At 48.6% G+C, this 19,813-nt stretch overlaps 2 protein-coding genes across 11 annotated transcripts in view; one reads left to right on the top strand and one right to left on the bottom strand.

The window, feature by feature from the left end:
- The window catches only part of MAP1A (microtubule associated protein 1A), a 46,312-nt gene extending 32,274 nt beyond the window's left edge, over positions 1-14,038 (top strand). For both annotated transcript variants that reach the window (XM_041419006.1, XM_041419007.1), the window contains 3 exons: positions 91-8,854; positions 9,508-9,740; positions 10,652-14,038. In XM_041419006.1, coding sequence (XP_041274940.1) covers positions 91-8,854; positions 9,508-9,740; positions 10,652-10,807 — 9,153 coding nt within the window. In that variant the 3' untranslated portion in view covers positions 10,808-14,038. The remainder of the gene's footprint in view (positions 1-90; positions 8,855-9,507; positions 9,741-10,651) is intronic.
- Positions 14,039-15,863: 1,825 nt separating this feature from the next.
- Positions 15,864-19,813, bottom strand: part of PPIP5K1 (diphosphoinositol pentakisphosphate kinase 1) — a 54,402-nt gene continuing 50,452 nt past the window's right edge. For all 9 annotated transcript variants that reach the window (XM_041419009.1, XM_041419017.1, XM_041419008.1 and 6 more), the window contains 3 exons: positions 18,768-18,905; positions 18,243-18,356; positions 15,864-17,632 (listed from right to left, as the gene is read on the bottom strand). In XM_041419009.1, coding sequence (XP_041274943.1) covers positions 16,953-17,632; positions 18,243-18,356; positions 18,768-18,905 — 932 coding nt within the window. In that variant the 3' untranslated portion in view covers positions 15,864-16,952. The remainder of the gene's footprint in view (positions 17,633-18,242; positions 18,357-18,767; positions 18,906-19,813) is intronic.

Below are 19,813 nucleotides of genomic sequence, written 5' to 3'. Positions count from 1 at the left end.
TTTCTGCATTAACTAGCTGCATTTTTTTTAAGTGCTGTATAGGTCTCAAAGCTCTATTTAACCTTTCTTTGTCTGTGCTTATCTCATTAGGTCACCCAGATTCTCAGCAACTCTGATTCAGATACCAAGGCCTCTCTTACTGTGTCGTGCCTAGGAGAAGGAGCCTGGAGCAACCTTGGGCATCCTCGATTTCAGGACATTATTAATCTAAAACTGAATCCTGATCCAGTTCTGCCAGAAATGGATGGGGTGTCTGAATTTGCAGAATATGTCTCTGAGACAGTTGATGTGCCATCTCCATTTGATCTCCTGGAGCCACCCACCTCAGGGGGTTTTCTGAAGCTTTCTAAGCCCTGCTGCTACATATTCCCTGGGGGAAGAGGTGATTCTGCTCTCTTTGCTGTCAATGGGTTTAACATCCTTGTGGATGGTGGCTCAGAGAGGAAATCATGTTTCTGGAAGCTGGTAAGGCACCTGGATAGGATTGACTCAATCCTGCTCACCCACATTGGTGCAGACAACCTGCCCGGCATCAACGGCTTGCTGCAGAGGAAAGTTGCTGAGCAAGAGGAGGAGCAATCCCAGGGCTCTACCAACTACAGTGACTGGATGAAAAACCTAATTTCTCCTGAGCTAGGGGTGGTTTTTTTTAATGTTCCTGAAAAGCTGAAGATGCCTGAAGCCTCCATGAAAGTAAAGAGGAGCATTGAAGAAGCGTGTATGACACTGCAGTATCTCAACAGACTGGGCATCAAATCAGAGCCTCTCTACAGGGTGGTGAGCAGCACCATCGAGCCCATCACGCTCTTCCACAAAATGGGAGTGGGTAAGCTGGACATGTATATACTGAACCCTGTCAAGGACAGTAAAGAAATGCAGTTTCTAATGCAGAAATGGGCTGGCAATAGTAAAGCAAAGACTGGCATCATTCTTGCCAATGGGAAAGAAGGTGAAATTTCTGTTCCCTATCTCACATCTATCACAGCCCTAGTGGTATGGCTACCAGCCAGCCCAACTGAGAAAATTGTAAGGGTTTTGTTTCCTGGAAATGCTCCTCAAAATAAGATATTAGAAGGTCTTGAGAAACTCAAGCACCTGGATTTTCTGAGGTACCCAGTGGCTACTCAGAAAGATATCACTTCTGGAATACCTCCACCTGTGCTGAAACAGACCAAAATTAAACAAAGAACTGACAGTAAAGAGAGTCTTAAGTCTTCCCCCAAGCCGTCTGTGACAAAGCAAGTCAAGAAGGAAGAAGCAGTTGAGGAGGGGATTAAGGAAGTAAAACCAGAAGTAGTAAAGGATGCTAAAATTGAAAAAAAGGTTAAGGAACACACAGAGAAAGTTCCTGAGAAACCTGTTAAACATGAAAAGATAAAGACAGAAACAAGTGATGCTCTCAAAGCTGAGAAAAGAAAATTGGCAAAAGACAAGGTTGGGAAAAAGCATCTCAAAGAGAAAGTATCCAAATTAGAGGAGAAGAAAGACAAAGAAAAGAAAGAGATTAAGAAGGAGAAAAAGGACTTTAAAAAAGATGATGGAAAGAAAGACGAGAAAAAAGATTCAAAGAAAGATGATAAAAAGAAAGAAAACAAACCAGAGCTCAAAAAAATTCCTAAACCAGACTTGAAACCATTTACCCCAGAAGTAAGAAAAACATTGTACAAGGCAAAACTTCCAGGCAGACTCAAAACTGAGAAGATCAAAGTAAAACCTGAAAAAGAACCTGAAAAGATTGCTGCTGACCTTAAGACATTACCAATGGAGAAGGCATCTGTGCAAGCAGATCCAGGAGAGACATCCATAGTGGAACAGAGGTTAGTCCTGTCTTCACCAGAAGATCTTACAAAGGACTTCGAGGAACTGAAGCATGAGGAGAGAGGGGCCTTGCAGTTGACTCAGGAACTGTCTGATACGGAGGTTAACGATAAGATTATGGGAGCACCTGAAGCAGAGATGAAAGACTCTGTTGATATGACTGGGCAGAGTAACCTTGAAATGGATCTGATTTTAAAAAGAAAGACCCCTGATCAGGGAGTAACTACTACTGATATGGAAAAAGAATCATCAGCAGAGGAAATGGCAGTCCATCAGCAGGAGCTGAGGGGAGGTCCTGCTGAAAAAATAGAGGATGAAAGAAAAACAACAGATGAAAACCATGACATAAGGTACTGGGAGGGAAAAGCTGAGCAGGGCAAGGACATTCAGGTGTTTCCTGACAAAGAACACTTGCCATCACATACAGACCTCTTGGCAAAGGGTGCTCGGCCACCAGTGTTCAGAGAGGAAGAAAAGGAGGAAGAGGAGGAAATCTCTTTGGACAGAAAACAGAGAGAACCAGAAACTTGTGAAAAGTATATTGAGGGGACAGAGGTACAGGAAGAGGATGAGAGGGAAAAGAGAGAAGATGTGATAGAAAAGGCAGAACTGGAAGAAAAGGAAGAACAGCACATGAAAGCAGAGGAGAAAGTGGAGAAGAATAGAGAATTCTGTGGGCTGAATCAGGATGATAGGGAGGACAAACTGTTCACTATTACAGAGAAGGAAAGAGAATTTAGTTTCATGGATGAGAAAACCAAGTTACTTGGAAAGGACATAACAAAGGAAGAGTCCTATCTGAGCAGCCTGCCAGTCCCACCAGGAGCAACAGCAGAACATGTTTCTTACATCCAAGATGAAACTATCCCCGGCTACTCAGAAACAGAGCAGACCATTTCTGATGAAGAAATACATGATGAACAGGAAGAGAGGATCCCACACTTGAAGTATGATGTCAATGCCTATAACATTTCTGTTCCTGACCATCCAGGCTCTTTTGAAGCAGTACATGGAATACAGACCATGCCTCCTGCTGACCTTTCAGCCAAGGGCTATGCTGGGCAGGAGTCTGAAATCCTGGCATATCCTACAAACATTGTGGCAGCACCTCTAGCTGAGGAGGAACACATATCTTCTGCTACCTCCATTACTGAATGTGACAAGCTTTCATCTTTTGCAACATCAGTAGCAGAGGATCAATCTGTTGCATCCCTAACAGCACCACAAACAGAAGAGACTGGGAAAAGCTCTTTACTTCTGGACACAGGAAACAGTATGCCCTCCTCTCGGACTGAAGCAACCCAAGGTCTTGACTACGTTCCCTCTGCTGGCACAATTTCTCCCACATCATCCTTGGAGGAAGACAAATGCTTTAAATCTCCACCCCCTGAAGATTTCCATGCATTAGCAGAAGGAGAGAGAAAAGTGGAAACTCAAAAAAAGGACCTTCATGAGGAGGCAGAAGATGAAGAAGATGAAGAAGATGGGACTCCAAATATTGAGATGCCTGAGAAACTCAGAGGGCATTACAATGCCCCTGTGTTTGTTCCTCAAGGGTGCCCTGACAATGTGATAATCAGTGTTCCCAGCCAGGTGATGCCTTTATCCACTGAAGAAGCAGCGTTTTCCCAGGCTGACTCTGCAGAGGCTGAAGAGCGATGCACGAGTCCCGACGACAGCACAGTGAAAATGGCCTCTCCCACTCCATCTGGCCCCACCAGTGCAGGGCACACACCCTTCCACCAGTCTCCAGTGGAGGAAAAGCTGGAAACAGTAGATTCAGATCTATTTGAAAAACAAACAGATGCTGCTGCCAAGAAACTGGAAGGCCAAACTTTGGTTGTGGCGAAGGGAGCCAAGGGTGAACCTCTCAGGGAGGACGAGGCGTCTGTGGCTAAATCCAGACATGAAGGAGAAGTGCCCGGACCTGTGCAGCACGAAGTGGCTTTGAGCAGTGATGTTCCTGTGTCTCCTGAGGAGGAGGTACAGGAAGAACCAGCGAGGAGGGAGGAGCTGCCCTGGCTCTCTTACCACAAGCAGGACACGGTGGTGATCGGGGAGGATGACGAACGTCCCAGCACAAAACCAGAAAAAGAGCAAGGAACTAAAACTGTGACAGAAAGTTTAATGGGATTTCCAAAGCACTTGTCCTTTGAGCCATTTGCAACCACAGGAACTTCTCTAGGAAATGTGGATCTTCCACAGCTCACAAGCCAAAGCAAATCTGAAAATGACAAATCTTTGCAATTTTCACCAGATGGCATCAAATCACCTTCTTTTACAGAAGAAAGGGTTGGTAAAGAAAAATCCTCAGATATTTCTAAGAGAGTTACTACTGAAGAAGGAAAACTGCTACATTTCACAGAAGACACCTCAGAAGAAGAGAAATCTTCTCATGGGTCCATTGAAGATATTTCACCAGAAGAGACTAAATCCATTTCTCTTGCTGAGAGTTCCAGCAGGAAAATCTCTTCAGATGTTTTTATTAAAGGAATTTCTCCAGGAGATATCAAAGCTCTTAGTTTCACAGAAGAGGTATCTGCAAAAGAAAAAACTGTGTCCACCTGCACTGACAAATTCTCTTCAGGAGCTGTGAAATCCATGTGTTTCACAGACCAGAGCCCAGCTACATATGAAAAATCACTGGAAATTCCTGCCAAAGAACTGAAAGAAGCATCAAAATCTTTTCCTTGCCTAGAAAGTAGTTCAGTTAAAGGCACGTCACCCGGAGATTCTTCAACTGAAGAAATGTCTCCAGATGACAGCAGTTTATTTTCTGCATCAGAAAAGGGCCTGTTGAGGGGAAGAAATGCAGGCTTGGACTCTCAGGAAGTATCTCCAGATGCAAAGGGCTTACATTTTACAGAATCTAGCCCAAGTGAAGATAAAACATGTTCACACATTTCTACTGAAGGCATAAAATCTTGCAGGTTCACAGAAGCTCAAGAAAAAAAATCTCCAGAAATGGAAAAGTTTTGCATGAAAGATTTAAGTTATGAGAAGAAAGTGTGGTTTCCAGAAGAGGTAGAAGAGGTCCCTGTTCAGGGAAGGCGGCAGAGATATGACAAAGAGAGGGAGTGTACATTCTTGGATGAGGTACCAGAATTTGAAACAAAATCCTTTCCTAAACTGGGAAAGGAGGATAACCTGTCTCCTGCCTTACCTGGCAGCCATACCTGGAGAGGAGCAGAAAGGGAAGCATGGGGTTCTGCCTTTGGGTATCTTCAGGAAGGGAGAGACAGTGGGAGAGGAGAGCAATTACCCAATGAGGAGGATGAGGAGCTTCACCATGCTGAAGACAAACCCATGCTACTGCAAGCAGAAACTGAATGTTTAAAGATGGAGTCATTTGATTACAAAGAAGACACACAGAAGGGTACCCAACCTATGTCAGAAACAAAGCAAGTGGATGTGATTCCTGCTTACATCACTGTTCCAGAAAGAACACAAAGGGAAGGTTCTCCTCTATCTCCTCAGTATGTCCCTGGTGAGGAAAATCAGGCCAAAGCTTTAACTGGAAACAAAAAAAGTCAAGAATTGTTGTTGACCTCTAAACAAGATTGCTCCTGCTTAGACAATGAGGAGAAAGCTGTCCTAGATATCTATGCAAAGTCACTAGACCAAGTTCTGACATCTCCCCTGTCTGCAGTGAGAAAGGAGACAGAGGCACCTCCAGGAGCAGAGAGGCCCTGCAAGTTAGATCAGTGCAAGCCACCTTTATGGGAGGATGTCCCATCGAAGGCATCTGAAAAGAAATTAGACATCAGTGATTTGTATCAGGGAATAGATTGCAAATACAAGTCAGACAGCAGGCAAGAGGATGACTGCAAATCCGCTGAGGGTCTGTATGACTCTACAGGAAGAAAAGAGCAGACAGCAGCAGCATCTACTCTGTTGCAATCTACAAGAGCAGCAGAATTTATTGCAGAGCCCACAGAAGGGAGTGCTGAGCTGTCAGGGCAGTGTGCACACTCCCCTCCAGCACAAGGCCCATGCCAAAAAAGTAGTGATGCTGTCGGCTGTGCTGGGGCTGTGGGTGCTACCATGCGAGAGGTGTATCCTCCAGAGACCTATTCCAGGAGTTCCCCTGAGCCTTATTCCTATGGGGAAGGGATCTGCACACAGAGAGATGATGACACTTCCACAAGACAAGAGCCAGAAGAAAGAGAACCAACTCCCTACCCCGATGAAAGAAGCTTCAAGTATGCTGACATCTATGAGAAGATAATTGTGTCTGGAGTGGGACCCTCTCCCTTCACAGCCATGGGTGCACACAGCCCAGGTCACACTGACAAGGTGCCAGTGACAGCACTGAACTCTCAAAAAGGTCAAAATTTTCATGTGTCTGCAAAGGAAGAAGAATCCTGCCTTTACACCTCTGCTGAGAAGGAACTGTCATCTCCAGCATCCCCTAAGGATAAAGCAGATTCAGTCTTTGACTATAGAGACATCCATGAAAGGTATTCCCCCTTGTCTGAAACAGGGAAGCCCAGGACATCAGAAGGACAGGAAAAACTGAATGTGTCTTCTGCTTTGCCAGGAGAACTGGACTCTGCACTGCATCCATCATCTGCGAGCGCAGCATTTGCCTCTCCCACCGTCACAGCTGACACCTTTTATCAAGGAAAATCATCCACCTATACTGATGCCGGTTGTCCAGATGAGAATATAATTTTGTCTAGCCAGGAGCAGGTATCTTTGTCCCTGAAATCTGAAATCCCAAGTCGCAAAGATACATACTATGAGAAAGCAGGTCGAGGGGAAGAAAGTGCCAGTGACTCAGAGCTAGAAAAAGGTGCTAAGGAGAAGTCTGAAAAGGAGTCTAAACTGCACAGCCCTGCTGAAGCTGCAGGCACTGTCTACACACACATCTCAGCCATCAGCAAGTGCCCTGTCTCAGACCCCTTCCTGCAGAGCAAATGTCAGGAGCCCCTTTCACCCAGCCCCACTGCCTCTTCTCCCTCTGGTCCAGGCTGGCAAGAGAAATATGGAAGTAGGACGACTGCATCAGCTGCTGTTGTGGAGACATATGTTGCTGGTTACAGTGACATGCCAGACATGGACAGAGAGGAGCAAACTTCAGAAATGTGCCATGATTCTTCCCAAAAGATAGACGTTGCTGAAAAATCCACAAAGGAATCCCATTTCTGGGTAGCAGATTATCCAAGTGCAGCAGTGGCCTCCAAGTGCCAAGAGCAAGCCACATACCTGAAATCTGCTTCCAGCAAACAAACAGAAGTATATGAGCAGGGCCCGAGGGTGGAGAGCAGAGGGATGGATAGCTCTTCTGGATTTGAAACAGTCAGCACATTCAGACATAAGCAAACCTCCGCAAGCCATTTAGGGGATATTTCTCTTTCTTTAGAGTCTCCTTGTGCTTTGCTGTCAGACCAGGGAAACAAAGATGAGTACTTGGAGGTTTCTGAGAAAATCAGCAGCCTTGACTCATCTTTTTCTAAATTCTCACCACTGAGTCCATATGAAGAAGACAAGGTGTTCTCCAAAGGTGTGGAGAAAGGGTCTATGACCCAGCAGCAGCTGAAATATGACTCTTCCAGCCTGTCAGAGGAACCTTCATCTGAAGCCACCACTCCTGTGATACTGACTACAGCAGAAAGTTTCTATTCCCATATGCTTTCCACATCCACAGATGCAGGAGTGGAATCAGGTACCAGGAGTGCTTGGAATGTGTCTCCACTGGTTCCAGATAATGCTGTGAAAATACATACAGCTGAAACCAAAGACTTAGTCCTTGCTGAAGAACATGGGTCTCAGTTTCCCTGTGGCATGGGTGAGCACACCTTGCCATGCAGAAGAGAGCGCCAGGGCTCAGAGCCCACACCATTCTCTGCAGAGCAAGAGCAGCAGCACTGTGGTAGCAGCCCAGAGCAGAAGGCACCATTTGCAGCACAGCCGTTGCCACTGACATCTCTCCCTGATGTGCTGACATCATTTTCTCATCGTCAGCACAAAGATGAAACCACAGCTAATGGTCCAACAGAGGTGAGCACCAGTCTGCCAGCTTTCCAAAGCACATACCATGCAGCAGAGGCAAAAGATGAAAAAACATGTCCTGATTCTGACAGCAGTTTTTCTCCGTGCGCAGGCAAGGAGGAAACAGAGAGGCAAAGCCGTCCTTCCTCTCTGATGTCCCCTGAAAACAGTTTCCAGCCATTTTTCCCAGATGTGCAGAGGGGTGAGAAAGCAGAGGACTGTGGAGATGCTTCCCATGACATGGAGACCAATTTAGGAGGCAGTTCTGATTGTGGACAGAAATTTTCCTCATGTGAATACAAGCAGAGAAAGGGAGAGCTCTCTCCCTCATTCATCAACCCGAGCCCTCATGAGCTCTCTGAAGACAGTGACCTCTCACAGGAGGAGGGTCACCCTTCAGTGCAGGGGAGACCACCCCACACTGGGAGCAGTCCCATGCAAGGTGCCACAGTGGAGGAAACCCCTCCAACATCAGTAAGTGATTCTGGAACCTCCCAGTCAGACTCTGATGTCCCTCCTGAGACTGAAGAATGTCCATCCATCACAGCAGATGCCAACATGGACTCAGATGAAGATGCTGATTTCCTCCCAGTGGACAAAGCTGTGGGGAATGCTCATCATACCAGTTCTAGGTCCAGCCATGATCCTCAGCCTGTTCCAATGGTAGATCCCCATCCCCACCCTCCTCACCCTGATGTCTGCATGGTAGACCCTGATATGTTGTTAAACGAGCAAAGCATGAACAGAACTGATAAAATTTCCAAGAAAGACATAAAAGAAAAGAACAAAGGTGTGAGGAAACCTTTGAGCAAACCCAAATCTTCCTCACCTGCCCGGAAATCAGATGTGAAAGGGAAACGATCGCCCACTCCTGTGAAACAGTCATCAGACAAGTCTCCAAAATCTGCCACTGCCAAAAAAGAAAGAGATGGAGGAGAAAAGCCCAAACCACGTAGTGCACTGATGCCAGAGGATGAGTTATCCCGGAGTAGTCACAGCAACCCTGGCAAGAGCCTTGTTAATGGCATCAAAACAAATCCCGGTAAGAAATCCTTCCTGAAAAATGCATTATCTCTATAGGTCCAACACAGAGAAAAGCACTAGGTTAAACACAGCAGAACAGAGAACAGATCTTCCCAGTCAGGCATAAAAAGTTATAAGCAGTGATAAGGCTGAGGTGTACAAAATGTTGATATGAAAGTGCAGCAGAGTCCTAGGAGTAGCAGTGATTCACAGGGATGGCAGGAAGCCAGGATGGACCTTCCAGAAAGACTACTGTAATACCCTAGGATAGCATACATAGGCTGTCAGAATGGGGGAGGGGGTGTGTCTGTGTGTTTAAGCAAATGTAGGTTTATTGACAAAAATTAGGACTAAGTATTAATTGGGATGACAACTCTGCAAAAGTTAAAAATGGAGATTTTTGGTTCCCTTCCCCAGAAAAAAAGCTTCTGATCCTAAAGCTTTCCAATCCCTCCTCAAAAAATAGCAGAACTTCCTTTGCCACCCAAGACCTGTGACAGCACTGGCCCAGAAATGAACCCAGGTCCCCTCTGAGCAGCAGAGCGTGGATAAGTCTCAACTTCGCTGCTGCAGTGGAAAAGTCTTTCTGGAATCCAAGTCCTTCTGTGTTAATCTGAGTGTTTGTCCCGTGCAGAAGGGTTTTGATACCCTCTTGTTTCCTGTTTTCCAAAGCTTCCAATAGTCCTAAGAGCAGTTTGTCGGTGCCTGTGGGTCCACCTGTCTACGTGGACTTGGCCTACATCCCCAACCACTGCAGCGGGAAGAACACAGACCCAGAGTTCTTCAAGCGGGTTCGAGCATCTTATTATGTTGTGAGTGGGAATGATGCAGCCAACGGAGAGCCAAGCCGTGCAGTGCTGGATGCACTGCTGGAAGGGAAGTCTCAGTGGGGAGAGAACCTGCAGGTAGGCCATGGAAATACAAGGGGGTGTGTCATGCTTTCCATGTCACAAGTGCTCAGAAGAAAATGGGTGTCACATACCCAAGGGAGTACACTGAGAGGAAGCAAATGGTACTGGCTATACCCTGTTTTGCAGTCTCAGCAGAGTAATTGCTTGTACTGATGAGGAGGAGGACACCTGCAAAATGGTATGAATGGAAGCAGATATGTCCTCTTTTCCACATCCTCCTGAGGGGAGAAAGCATTAAGAGATCATACACTGGTCCTTACCTACTGCAGGATGAGCCTATCCCCAAGCAAAATCAAACACCAACACAAACTGAATTTTCACCAGTGTCCCACACCCAGTGGCATCTCTTGCTAGCCTGGCTTTCTGAAGATTTTTCTGACATCAACTTACTAATAGAGCATTTAAACAAGAATGTAACAGTTCTTGCTTAGCAGGCTTGCAGGACACCCCAGGTGGGCACTCCTGAAGACATATACAGAAAGGTATAAATGTTCTTCCAGATGAAGCAGCCTCATATTTCAAGGTCCCTGAGTTGCACACTGGTCAATGGGCACATAGTGTTCATTAACAGTGACACTGCCAGTATTGTTCCTTTTCACACTGAAGGATCTTTCTGAGGCTGTCTCTGGAGCTCCAGAGCACGATGCTCTCCCCTGCACTGCAGCCATTCTCATCATTATGGTGTCAGTGCTGCCAGTTTGCTGCCAGTTCAGAGCCCCATTGTGCTGGTACTGTATAAAATAAAGCTCTGCCTCAGAGCCCGACATCTGAAAGACACTAAATAGAACAAGCAGTACCAAGGGTACAGTGTTCCAAAATTAACAAGAAATTTTAGCCTCAGCTCCTATGGGCATTCTTTGTCACTGCAGTTGTTCTCAATCATCCCTGCTGCTTTCTTTTCCCAGGTGACTTTGATCCCAACACACGATACTGAGGTAACACGAGAATGGTATCAACAGACCCATGAGAAACAGCAGGAGCTAAACATCATGGTACTGGCAAGCAGCAGCACTGTTGTGATGCAGGACGAATCTTTTCCAGCCTGTAAGATTGAATTCTAGATCTCCCACATTTTGTGTTCATCCATTGATTCTTCAGTCACCGATGCAACATGAGAGACACCATCTAATCACAGTCCAGTTCTTCTCTGGTTTAGTCCTCTACATGGTTCCCATTTGTCAGGCAATCGGGTATCCATCTTGCTCAGCACTGGATGCCATGAGGAAGAAGTGCAGGGCTCTGTAATTTTCTGGACTGAGTTAAGAGTTTGTGCAAGAGCAGTTGCAGGCCAGGGGCACTTTCACCTTCCCTGCTTTATTCTGCTGCCTGTACAGTTTCTGTAGACTATCTTGGCTGCCTTGCTGCTGTGAGAGCTTGTTCCACTCTCTTCCTGGCTGCCTTGCCATTTAACCTGTAGCACCATGAACCTCACCTTTCTGGTGAGGGCTGAAGTGCTGCTGCTGCATGCAGAGTGCATGGGAGGCAGGGGGCAGAGGCGAAATCTAACTTGCAAAGAAATTGCAGCAGGGAGATGAGGGAAGACAAAACCCTCTGAACTGTAATGTAACAGTGAAGGTCATTCTTCCATCTCGCCTCCTGAGCATACAGGAGGTGTTCTGAGCAAGGGGACCTGTGCTCCAGCTAGGCACGACCACCACAAGCCAGCTTGGCAAATTTCTGTCCCAGGTACTCACCTGTGGCATCCTGCAGCGCCTGTTTGCTGTGCTCAGGGAGCTGGGATGAAGGACATGGCAGTGGGAGGGGAGGGTTCAGCACATTCCTAACCTGCTAACTTGAGCTTCGCACACACAGCAGCCAACTGACTCCTGCACACCAGCTGTGAGGCAGGAGGAGGCACAGAGAGGCTGTGGCCTAAACAGTTACACAAAAAGAGCATCCAAACGCACAACTGCAGCCCCCTCAACAGCAGAAGGGCTGAAAAAACCTTGGCCATGCTTGGCCCAGGATGTACAAGAAACCTCCCTCTCCCTAAACCAAAGCTGTGGTGAGGCAGCTGAGGAGCACACAGCCATGCTGGGGGAGGCTGGTGCCCAGCTGTGTGGCTGTGCTGTGCCAGCTTGCAGGCAGCAGCCATCTCCTCACTGCCTGTGTGCCAGGCTCCCAGCCTTATAGTTGTGTACGAGCTTTTTGTTGTCCCCCCCAAGTGTCCAGGATGTGGGGAATACAACTTGTGTGAGGGAAGAGAAGGCCCTTCCCAAAATACTTGGGAAAAAGTAGTTCAGCAGGTGTAGTCACTCTCAGTTACCCCACACTGTGCAGGGGTGTGTTGGTGGCGCAGGTGAGGTGCTGCTCATCCATGTGGTGCCACCTTGCAGCTTGTTCCTGACCTGCACGTCACTGTGGGCACCTGTCCTTGCTCTCTGGCTGCCCTGGCAGAAACACAAATGTGTGCAGCGAGTGCACTGTGGCTACTGAGCAGCCACCCAGAACCTCCCTGGCACACAGACCTGTTCCAGTGTGGGAGACAGTTCTCCCAGCAGGGAATGGGATGTTCAGCTGCACTAAGCCTGCAGCATCCATGAGCCTTTGCCACGCCCAAGAGAAGTGACAGAGGATCTTACCACAAAGACAGCTTTTCTGTAGAAGAGTGTGGCAGCAGGCTGTGCTCTGGGAAAGAAGGAATGAGATGGAAAGCTGTGCTGCAGTGGCTGTCAGTCAGCACAACGTATTTCCATCTGCTGTGACACCCACTGTGCTTGGCCCTGAGCAGAGGGCTGACTCCACCATGAGCATCCTCGGACCCTGTGTTGCACTTGCCTGGGACACTTCAGTCTCAGTGCTAGTTTTCTGGCAGGTGACATGAAAAAAATGCTGCTTAGAAACCTGCTCCTAGCACTAAAATGGAGTTTCTAGGGAAATGGTCTATTTTGCATTTTAATTTATATATTTATTTTTTTAACGTTGAGCTGCATTTTGTGTTGATTTAATATTTTAATTTATACATGTTAACATGATACCATGTGCTTTTAGTGTCAGTTCAGAGGTTTTCTCAGTACAAATACTAACATGCTGCAATTTAAACAAAATGAAAAGACCATAGAGAACATGTGGGCAGCAAAAATGTCTCTGCAAGGCTGTGTCTAAAACCCAGCAGCTGTAGGATAAGACCTGAGGCCAGCAGCCTCCCCACAGCACAGACAGCTCTTTGGCTACAGCCCTTGTTAGGAGCATGTGAGCTCACTCAGGGCTTTAGCAAATTCCTGCCCTCTGCTGTGTTCATTTTAATCATGGAATCACACTGTGTCTGCCAGCATAAAAAATGTCATTCTCTGTACCCTGATGGGGTCAGCATTCATGAATGTTGGTTCTGGCAATTGCAGGCACTACAACATCTGCCCCTCCCCAGAATGCTGGGGGGCTTTGCCTGCTGTGCTTTGGGGAGACCCCGGCCCCCTTGCCAGGTGGCAGCTGCTGGATGCCAGAGGCACAGGCATGGCCCTCACTGGCTCCTGGGATCCCTCTGCGTAGCTAGATGTAAAAGCTGATGCACTAACTTTAGATAGACCCACACATGAATGTTTTCTCTATTTTAAACTTGAAGCAATTCTGACTAAGCAGCAGTAAATAGTGAGGCTTTGTGAGGTGCCTGCATCCTCCAGGCAGGAGTGTGGCCACTGGTGGTTTCCAGGAGGAACGCTGCCCTCCATGCTCTGCTCCTGCCCTCTGCAGCTCTGCTGCTTGGCTACCTTTATCCTACACCAGTTTGCTTCCCTGTCCTCAAGGCTCCACATTTTTTTTTCAGTTTTTGTCGCAGTCTGTTCTGCCTTGAGCTTCTCTCACTCCCTATGTCCCTCTCTCCTCCACCCCCTTCCATCTTAAAAAAACAATGGGGAAAAAGACTTAGGAAAATGCTGATTCATAGAGTCTGGCCCTGCTCAGGCCACAGGAGCCAGCAGGACCCACTGGAGCCAGAGGTAATACAACACTATAGAGAGAAACAGTTAAACTCTGCTTTTGCTTGTTTCTGCATGTGGGCAACAACGCGTAATCTTCCTGTATGTAATAGGTAAAAAATACTATTTTAAACCTATAATTAAAAAAGTGAACGTCTTAATTGTATTGAAATGGCATCTTGTGCTCCTAGCTTCTTCTATGCTAAATGTTTTAAGAAGAGAGCCCTGATTCTTTTCTTCAGCATCACATTTCTATTTGAATTTAGTTCCTTGAGTTCTGTCCTTTTGCCCATTTCCATGTGAAACACTGTAACTAACTGCTGTCAAGAGAGGAGCCCAACACATCAATAATAAAGCCACATTAACTGCGAACGAGAACATCTCCAGTGGTTTCCAGCTGTTGTTTCAGTGAGCCCACGCTGGCAGGCAGGAGCACACAGACACAGCTGCTGTGCCCCCCTCCCAGCTTAGGCGAGCCCCAGCTTTTCCACCAACACCCCACCTTCACCAGCAGCTGCTGAACTTTGCTGTGACTCAGAAAGGGACACTCACGTAAGGCCAGAGCCTGCCTGGGACAGCCCCCTGCCCCCAGCCTTAGCAGGGCAGCTCGTGGGTCCCTCCTGGGGAACATCTGGGACAGCTGGCTAAGGGCTGTCGGGGGAAAGCAGCTCCTGATAATCCAGTGAGGAGCCTGGCGTGGCCTGACTGCCGTGCAACACCATCACTCCTTACAGTTCCAGAATCATGCATTCCATTGCAGCCCTCTGCCTGTCCCTGCACTTCTTGGGAATGGCAACTCTGCCCAGTGCTGCTGGCACTGTGAGCTGCAGGGTCTGGCCCTGTGGCAGGCAGCACACCTGCTGGTGTGGGACCTGGGTGCAGGCATGCCAGGGACTCCATGCCTGACCCCACTGCAGCAGTGGGCTTTTGCACCTCTGCAGAACTTCGACCTGACCTCCAGCAAGAGAATTCTCTTTCAGTTTTTAGAAAACTGGGACAGCTGCTGCTCTACCTGTGCTGGAACACAGTCAGGAGAGGCTGACGCCCAGTTAGTTCAGTTCCTGCCTGCCTGTCCTCAGAAGGAAACAATGGCACAGATGGATGCCAGGAAAAAAGCAAGCAGGTTCTGTGCTACAGTCCTCAGGAGAGAGGCCATCATTGCCCCAGAACACACCACAGCTTGTGCAGGCCCTGGTGGAGACCTCAGGGCAGCTGCCAAACCTGGTGCTGATGGGAGGAACCATGAACTGTTACCATAAAGCAGGAACTATTTCCACACACAGCCACTTTTCAGGTAAATGAGCACTGTCTCTGGTCATACTCCAGCTAAGCAAGGTCCTGTGACTGCAGTGCATTTCCCAAAGGTGTGCAGGACAGCCTCAGGCTCTGCAGGATCAGCAGCTGAGAGCCACAGCCCCAGCCCACAGGGCCCTGCTCCATGCCCCTCTCAGCACTGACCCCTGCAGCAGGTGCTGCTGGGTCCATCGTGGCAACCACCCTGCCCAGGCACTGTCCCGGACAGGAACACACAGGCAGGAGATGTGGCTGGTGCTCAGCAGGGACGTGGCTGCCAGAGCAGTGCTGGTGGCAGCAGTGCCACAGGCCACTGTCTGTGCAAGGGAGCAGGGCAAGGGCCGTGGGCAGTGCCAAGGGGAAATCTCAGGGATGCTGCTCAGTCACCTGTGTGCAGATCTGAAGGCAGGGACAGAGAGCACAGGGCAGGCACAGCAATCTGGGAAGGGGTTGGGGTGCCCTCACCCAGTGGTGCACTCCGGGCAGCTGCATGACTGCTCCATTCTCTGTGCAAGTAAACACGACCTTTCCTACATGCCCAAAGTGGCAGCTTGGGATTACTGGGCATGAGGAAAAGGACATGACACCCAGGATGTGCTTTAAGTGATGGGAAGGTGTGGACCAGGTGAAAGGAGCTGAACACACCATTCCAGGGTCTTCATTCTACCACAAACACCCCTGAGACCTGGGAAGCCAGAAGCTCTTCCCCAGTATGAGCAGTTCTCCTATGTAGGAAAAAGGAGGCTTTTTTTCCTGGCCTGGAGCCTGTGCTTTTACTACAGGTCTTACTCCAGCTACAGCTGCTCTTCCAGGACAACAGAGCATGAGCAGGGCTTGCTGTTCCAAGCACCTGCAGGCTTTGGCACATACACACTGCTGCCAAGTCAGCATCAGAGACAGAGAGACACTGGACCCACAGCATAGATTTACTGTGAACACACATTGTCACAACACAGCATAGAGATCTTTGGGCACAGCTTCACAAAAACACAGATCCTAGCTACAGACAGACACGCAGACTTGTCCATAAATACAGGAGGAGTGGGAAGCACAGCCCCGGCCGGCACTCAGGATGCGGCAGGGACACCCGTATCAATCTCGCCCTCAGGCTTGTGCTCACAAGGCATTTACATAAATATCCATTAAATACTTTTCATTTTATATAATAAAGATTTCTCCTTATTGGTTTCTAATAGTCCTGAATTATCAAAATAGCAGTTTCTTTTAATCCCTGTCACCAAGACCTCAGAGCTGTACCCTGCCTGATCCTTGGGGATGAGAAAAAAAAATAACTGTGTCTTCCCTGCACACCTTTCTCAGGCTGGATCCACAGGCTCCTTCCTGCCCCAGCCCAGCAGGGAAACATCCAAGGCCATGGCAAAGGGATGTTTCCTTGCAAGTGGCAGTCAAACCTGATGCCCTCACTACCCTTCTTTTCCACACTCATTCAGAATGCTTTCTGCTTCCGCTAGTTTTCCTACCATGGACTCTCTGGACCTGATTTTGGTGGCCAACAATGGGAATTGAGACAGGAAGAAGGAAGAAACAGAGAGGAGGTTGGTGGTTGTGATGGATCTGATTAATTTGGGCCCAGAATGCCTTTTTCTGAAGGCTGTGGGCCAAAAGGTCACCAGGGAGGATCTGTCCCCTTTGGACTTACCACCCTAAAAGCCTTGGCTGTACCAGTCCTCTAATGCTGCTGTCCCAGTGAGCACAAAGCCCTTGGGACACCAGTGCAGCACCATGTCCCTGCTCCATGGAGGTGCCATGCCAGTACCATGACTGCATTGTTGTTCATTTAACGAGGCAAACATTCTTGATGAATGGCAAAGAGCTGGCTTGTGAAGGAGCAAAGCAATCTCTTCCACACCACAGAGTCCTGAGGCCCTGGGAAGTGGCTTCTTCTCTGCTACGGACCTCCAGCTGCGTGAGGTGCCATGCAGGAGGCCGGGCTGCTTTTGGGCTTAGAAGTGCTTCCAGTGTGCTGTCCAGTAAGCCACTAAATTTGCTGATCCTTCTGACACAGCAGCTGCAGTTCCTCCACATTCTTCTCAGGAGACAGTGGCTGGCACAGGGGACCAGAGAGAAGCTGCTCTGACAGAGCGCTGTCCCCCGGCAGCTCCTTGCCTGTATGCTCTGGGTCCAACACCTCTCCCAGCAGCTCCTCTTCACAGGGCACCAGGATCTCCTTGGACAGCCCCGACTGATCCAGGCCAGTCATTCCCCTGACAGACCCCTCACCTGGCTTCACTGTCTCCCCAACCAGGTCAAACCCTTCACACTTTGGGTTTCCTATGTTACTTGGCTCTAACATTTCCACAGATGATTTTTTTTCATTCGGCTCCCCCATGTTCTTCTCTTCTGGGTCAGCATCCTCCCCTGCCAGCTCCTCCTTGCACAGCTCCAGAATCCTGCCTGGCTCTGGGCCCTTATTCCAGATCAGGGTCTCTGGGGCACTTGGCTCTGCTACTGACAGCCCAGACATGCTCTCCTGCACGTCAAGCCCTCTGCGTGGAGCTTGACTCTCTTCCTGCTCAGGGGACTGGCTAGTCAGCTGCTCCTCACTTTTTGGGGGGCTGGTGGAAAGTTTCTCAGTGAAGCTGAAACGAGCACAGTTGTCCACAGAAGTTGGGGAGGACGGGCCTGCACTGGAGACAGTACTGGAGGGGCCGCTGCTGTCTGCAAAGAGGAAGAAAAATCTTAAAACATGCAGCTGGTATTTTCCCACCTGAACAGTCCCAGTTCCACAGTTCTGCAACCAAGAGGTGAGGGCTGTCTATATGCTGTGTGACCTGTCAGGAGCTTACAGCTGGTCTTGGGTATTTCTGACAGCTCAGCTGATGAAAACCCAAGCACACAGAGTACAATTCTACCTTGTAATCCAGTGCTATACTGGCACACAGCCAAGAGTGGATTCTGTTGTCACAGCGCAAAATGTGAAGCGTGATGTTTCACTTCAAAATGAAAACCAATATATTTCATTCCCTTACTATTATGGAACAATCCCAGCTTCAGTTTGCTCCTCCTTGTTCCTGACAGACACAGTCCCTGCGTGTTGAGTGAGAGTCAACACTAGAGACAGAAATATTGATTCTCTACTAATGCTTTTTCTTGCTTTATATTGCACAATAAGCAAAACTAGAGCAATACCTAGATTGTATCTAATCCAATAAAGGAGGAGAACTAAACAATTGTTTTCGGCCAGACTGGTTTCCTGACCTTGCTGACTTCATAAACTTCCCTCCCTGCCCATTACATTTTCCCCAGACTGAGAGCAGAGCACACTCACACCAAGGGGGCTTATCCGAACGCTGGCGCAGTGGCAGGGACGATGACGACAGGATTCGCTGGGACATAAAGGGGTCTCCTGGTATCTGGCTCCCAATCATTGAATCAAACAAAGCTTCGAGAAAAAAATACACAGATCAGTAATATTCCAACAGACATAAAGGAATGAATGGCTCATAGCCCAGCAGTCATGAGCAGGTGCTCTGGGAAGAGCTAAAGACCAGTGCCAACTCAGAGCCATGCCCGCCCATCAACTCCTGGGAATCTGAGGCTAAGATTTCCAGAGCTGGAGTCAGTATCCTCATCACCAAACTCAGCAGCTACAGACCTTACTGATTATTTGTCACATAAGTGGCCTAGGATGGCTCTGAGCTGGGCCCCACGGCACATTCCTGGGCTAGAACACTCTGGGACAGGCTCTAGGGACTGCACTTCTCTCCAGTCCTGTCAGGCAGATCTGTCCCAAGAATGTAAAAGAGCAGGAGTGCTCCTTGCCCTGCCAGAGACAAGCCCACCTGAGCAGTACCTGCGGTGGACTGGACATGCGACTCGCTGCAGCTCCTGCACACGGCTGTCAGGAACTCGTTGACCTGCCGCAAAGAGAGGGAGTTGTGCAGGGTCTCCAGGGGATAGATGGTGGGAACCATGGAACAGCCTTCAAAACCTGGAAAGAGACCCAAGCAGAAAATGAATAGAGGAAACAGCAGGGCAAATCCATGCAGGAGCACTCATGGCTGAAGGAAGCTGGGCACTCTGGGCACAGAATCAAACAACAGGCACACTCAGGCCTCAGGTCATCTCTTCTAACCCAAGGAAATCACCACGAAGCAATCCCATGCAGTAACAGATCTGAAAGCAAGCACCTGGGTACACATGGAGGGGAGAGGAGGAAAAGTATCTGGCAGCTGCCATTTTTGCTGCTGAGCCTGGGACACTTAAAATACACAGCAATGACAGAGAACTTGGCACAGAGCTTGGCACAGTGCCCCCTCCTACGGAAGCCAAACAGAATCGAAGTGGTGCCAACAGGATTTCCATTAAAGAGGTCCCACTGCTGGTGACCCCTCTCCCCACAGCAGGGAGCACACACTGCAGCAGCCACAAGGAGCCACAGAACCTCCCTGTCACAGCAGCCCCCCATGCACCCCAACGGGCTGTGTCCACAGGAAGGGCTGGGTAATGACTTCAATTATTTGTCCCTTTAACTAGACTTCACTGCCAGCAAACCCAGAATGAGCATAAAGAGGCATCTCAGCGTGTAATAGACACTTCCTCAAAGCTAAGCTGCATCACAACCATTCAGAATAAATCCTTTGCTGCTCAAGCCAGCAGAGTATCACAGCAAAGCATCTTCCTCTTCATCCCAGCTTCCTGTAAATGCCTTGTGGAACCAAGCCAACCTGAACTGTCAGAGGAGCAAGGAAGAAACAGGTGAGTCCCTGGGTACATGGAACGAGGCTGCCCCCTGCTCTGCACCTCTCAAATTTAATGGCCTCTCAACTCCTCAGGGCTGGGCCTCCCATTCTGTGACCCCCCAGTCTCCTCCAAGGACCTCGAAAAGACTCTGGAAAG

The sequence above is a fragment of the Onychostruthus taczanowskii genome, unplaced genomic scaffold (assembly GCF_017590055.1).
Source record: "Onychostruthus taczanowskii isolate IOZ18803 unplaced genomic scaffold, ASM1759005v1 scaffold6, whole genome shotgun sequence".
Classification (NCBI taxonomy): domain Eukaryota; kingdom Metazoa; phylum Chordata; class Aves; order Passeriformes; family Passeridae; genus Onychostruthus; species Onychostruthus taczanowskii.
The sequence above is the reverse complement of the archived record's forward strand: the minus strand, read 5'-3'. Positions and strand labels throughout refer to the sequence as shown.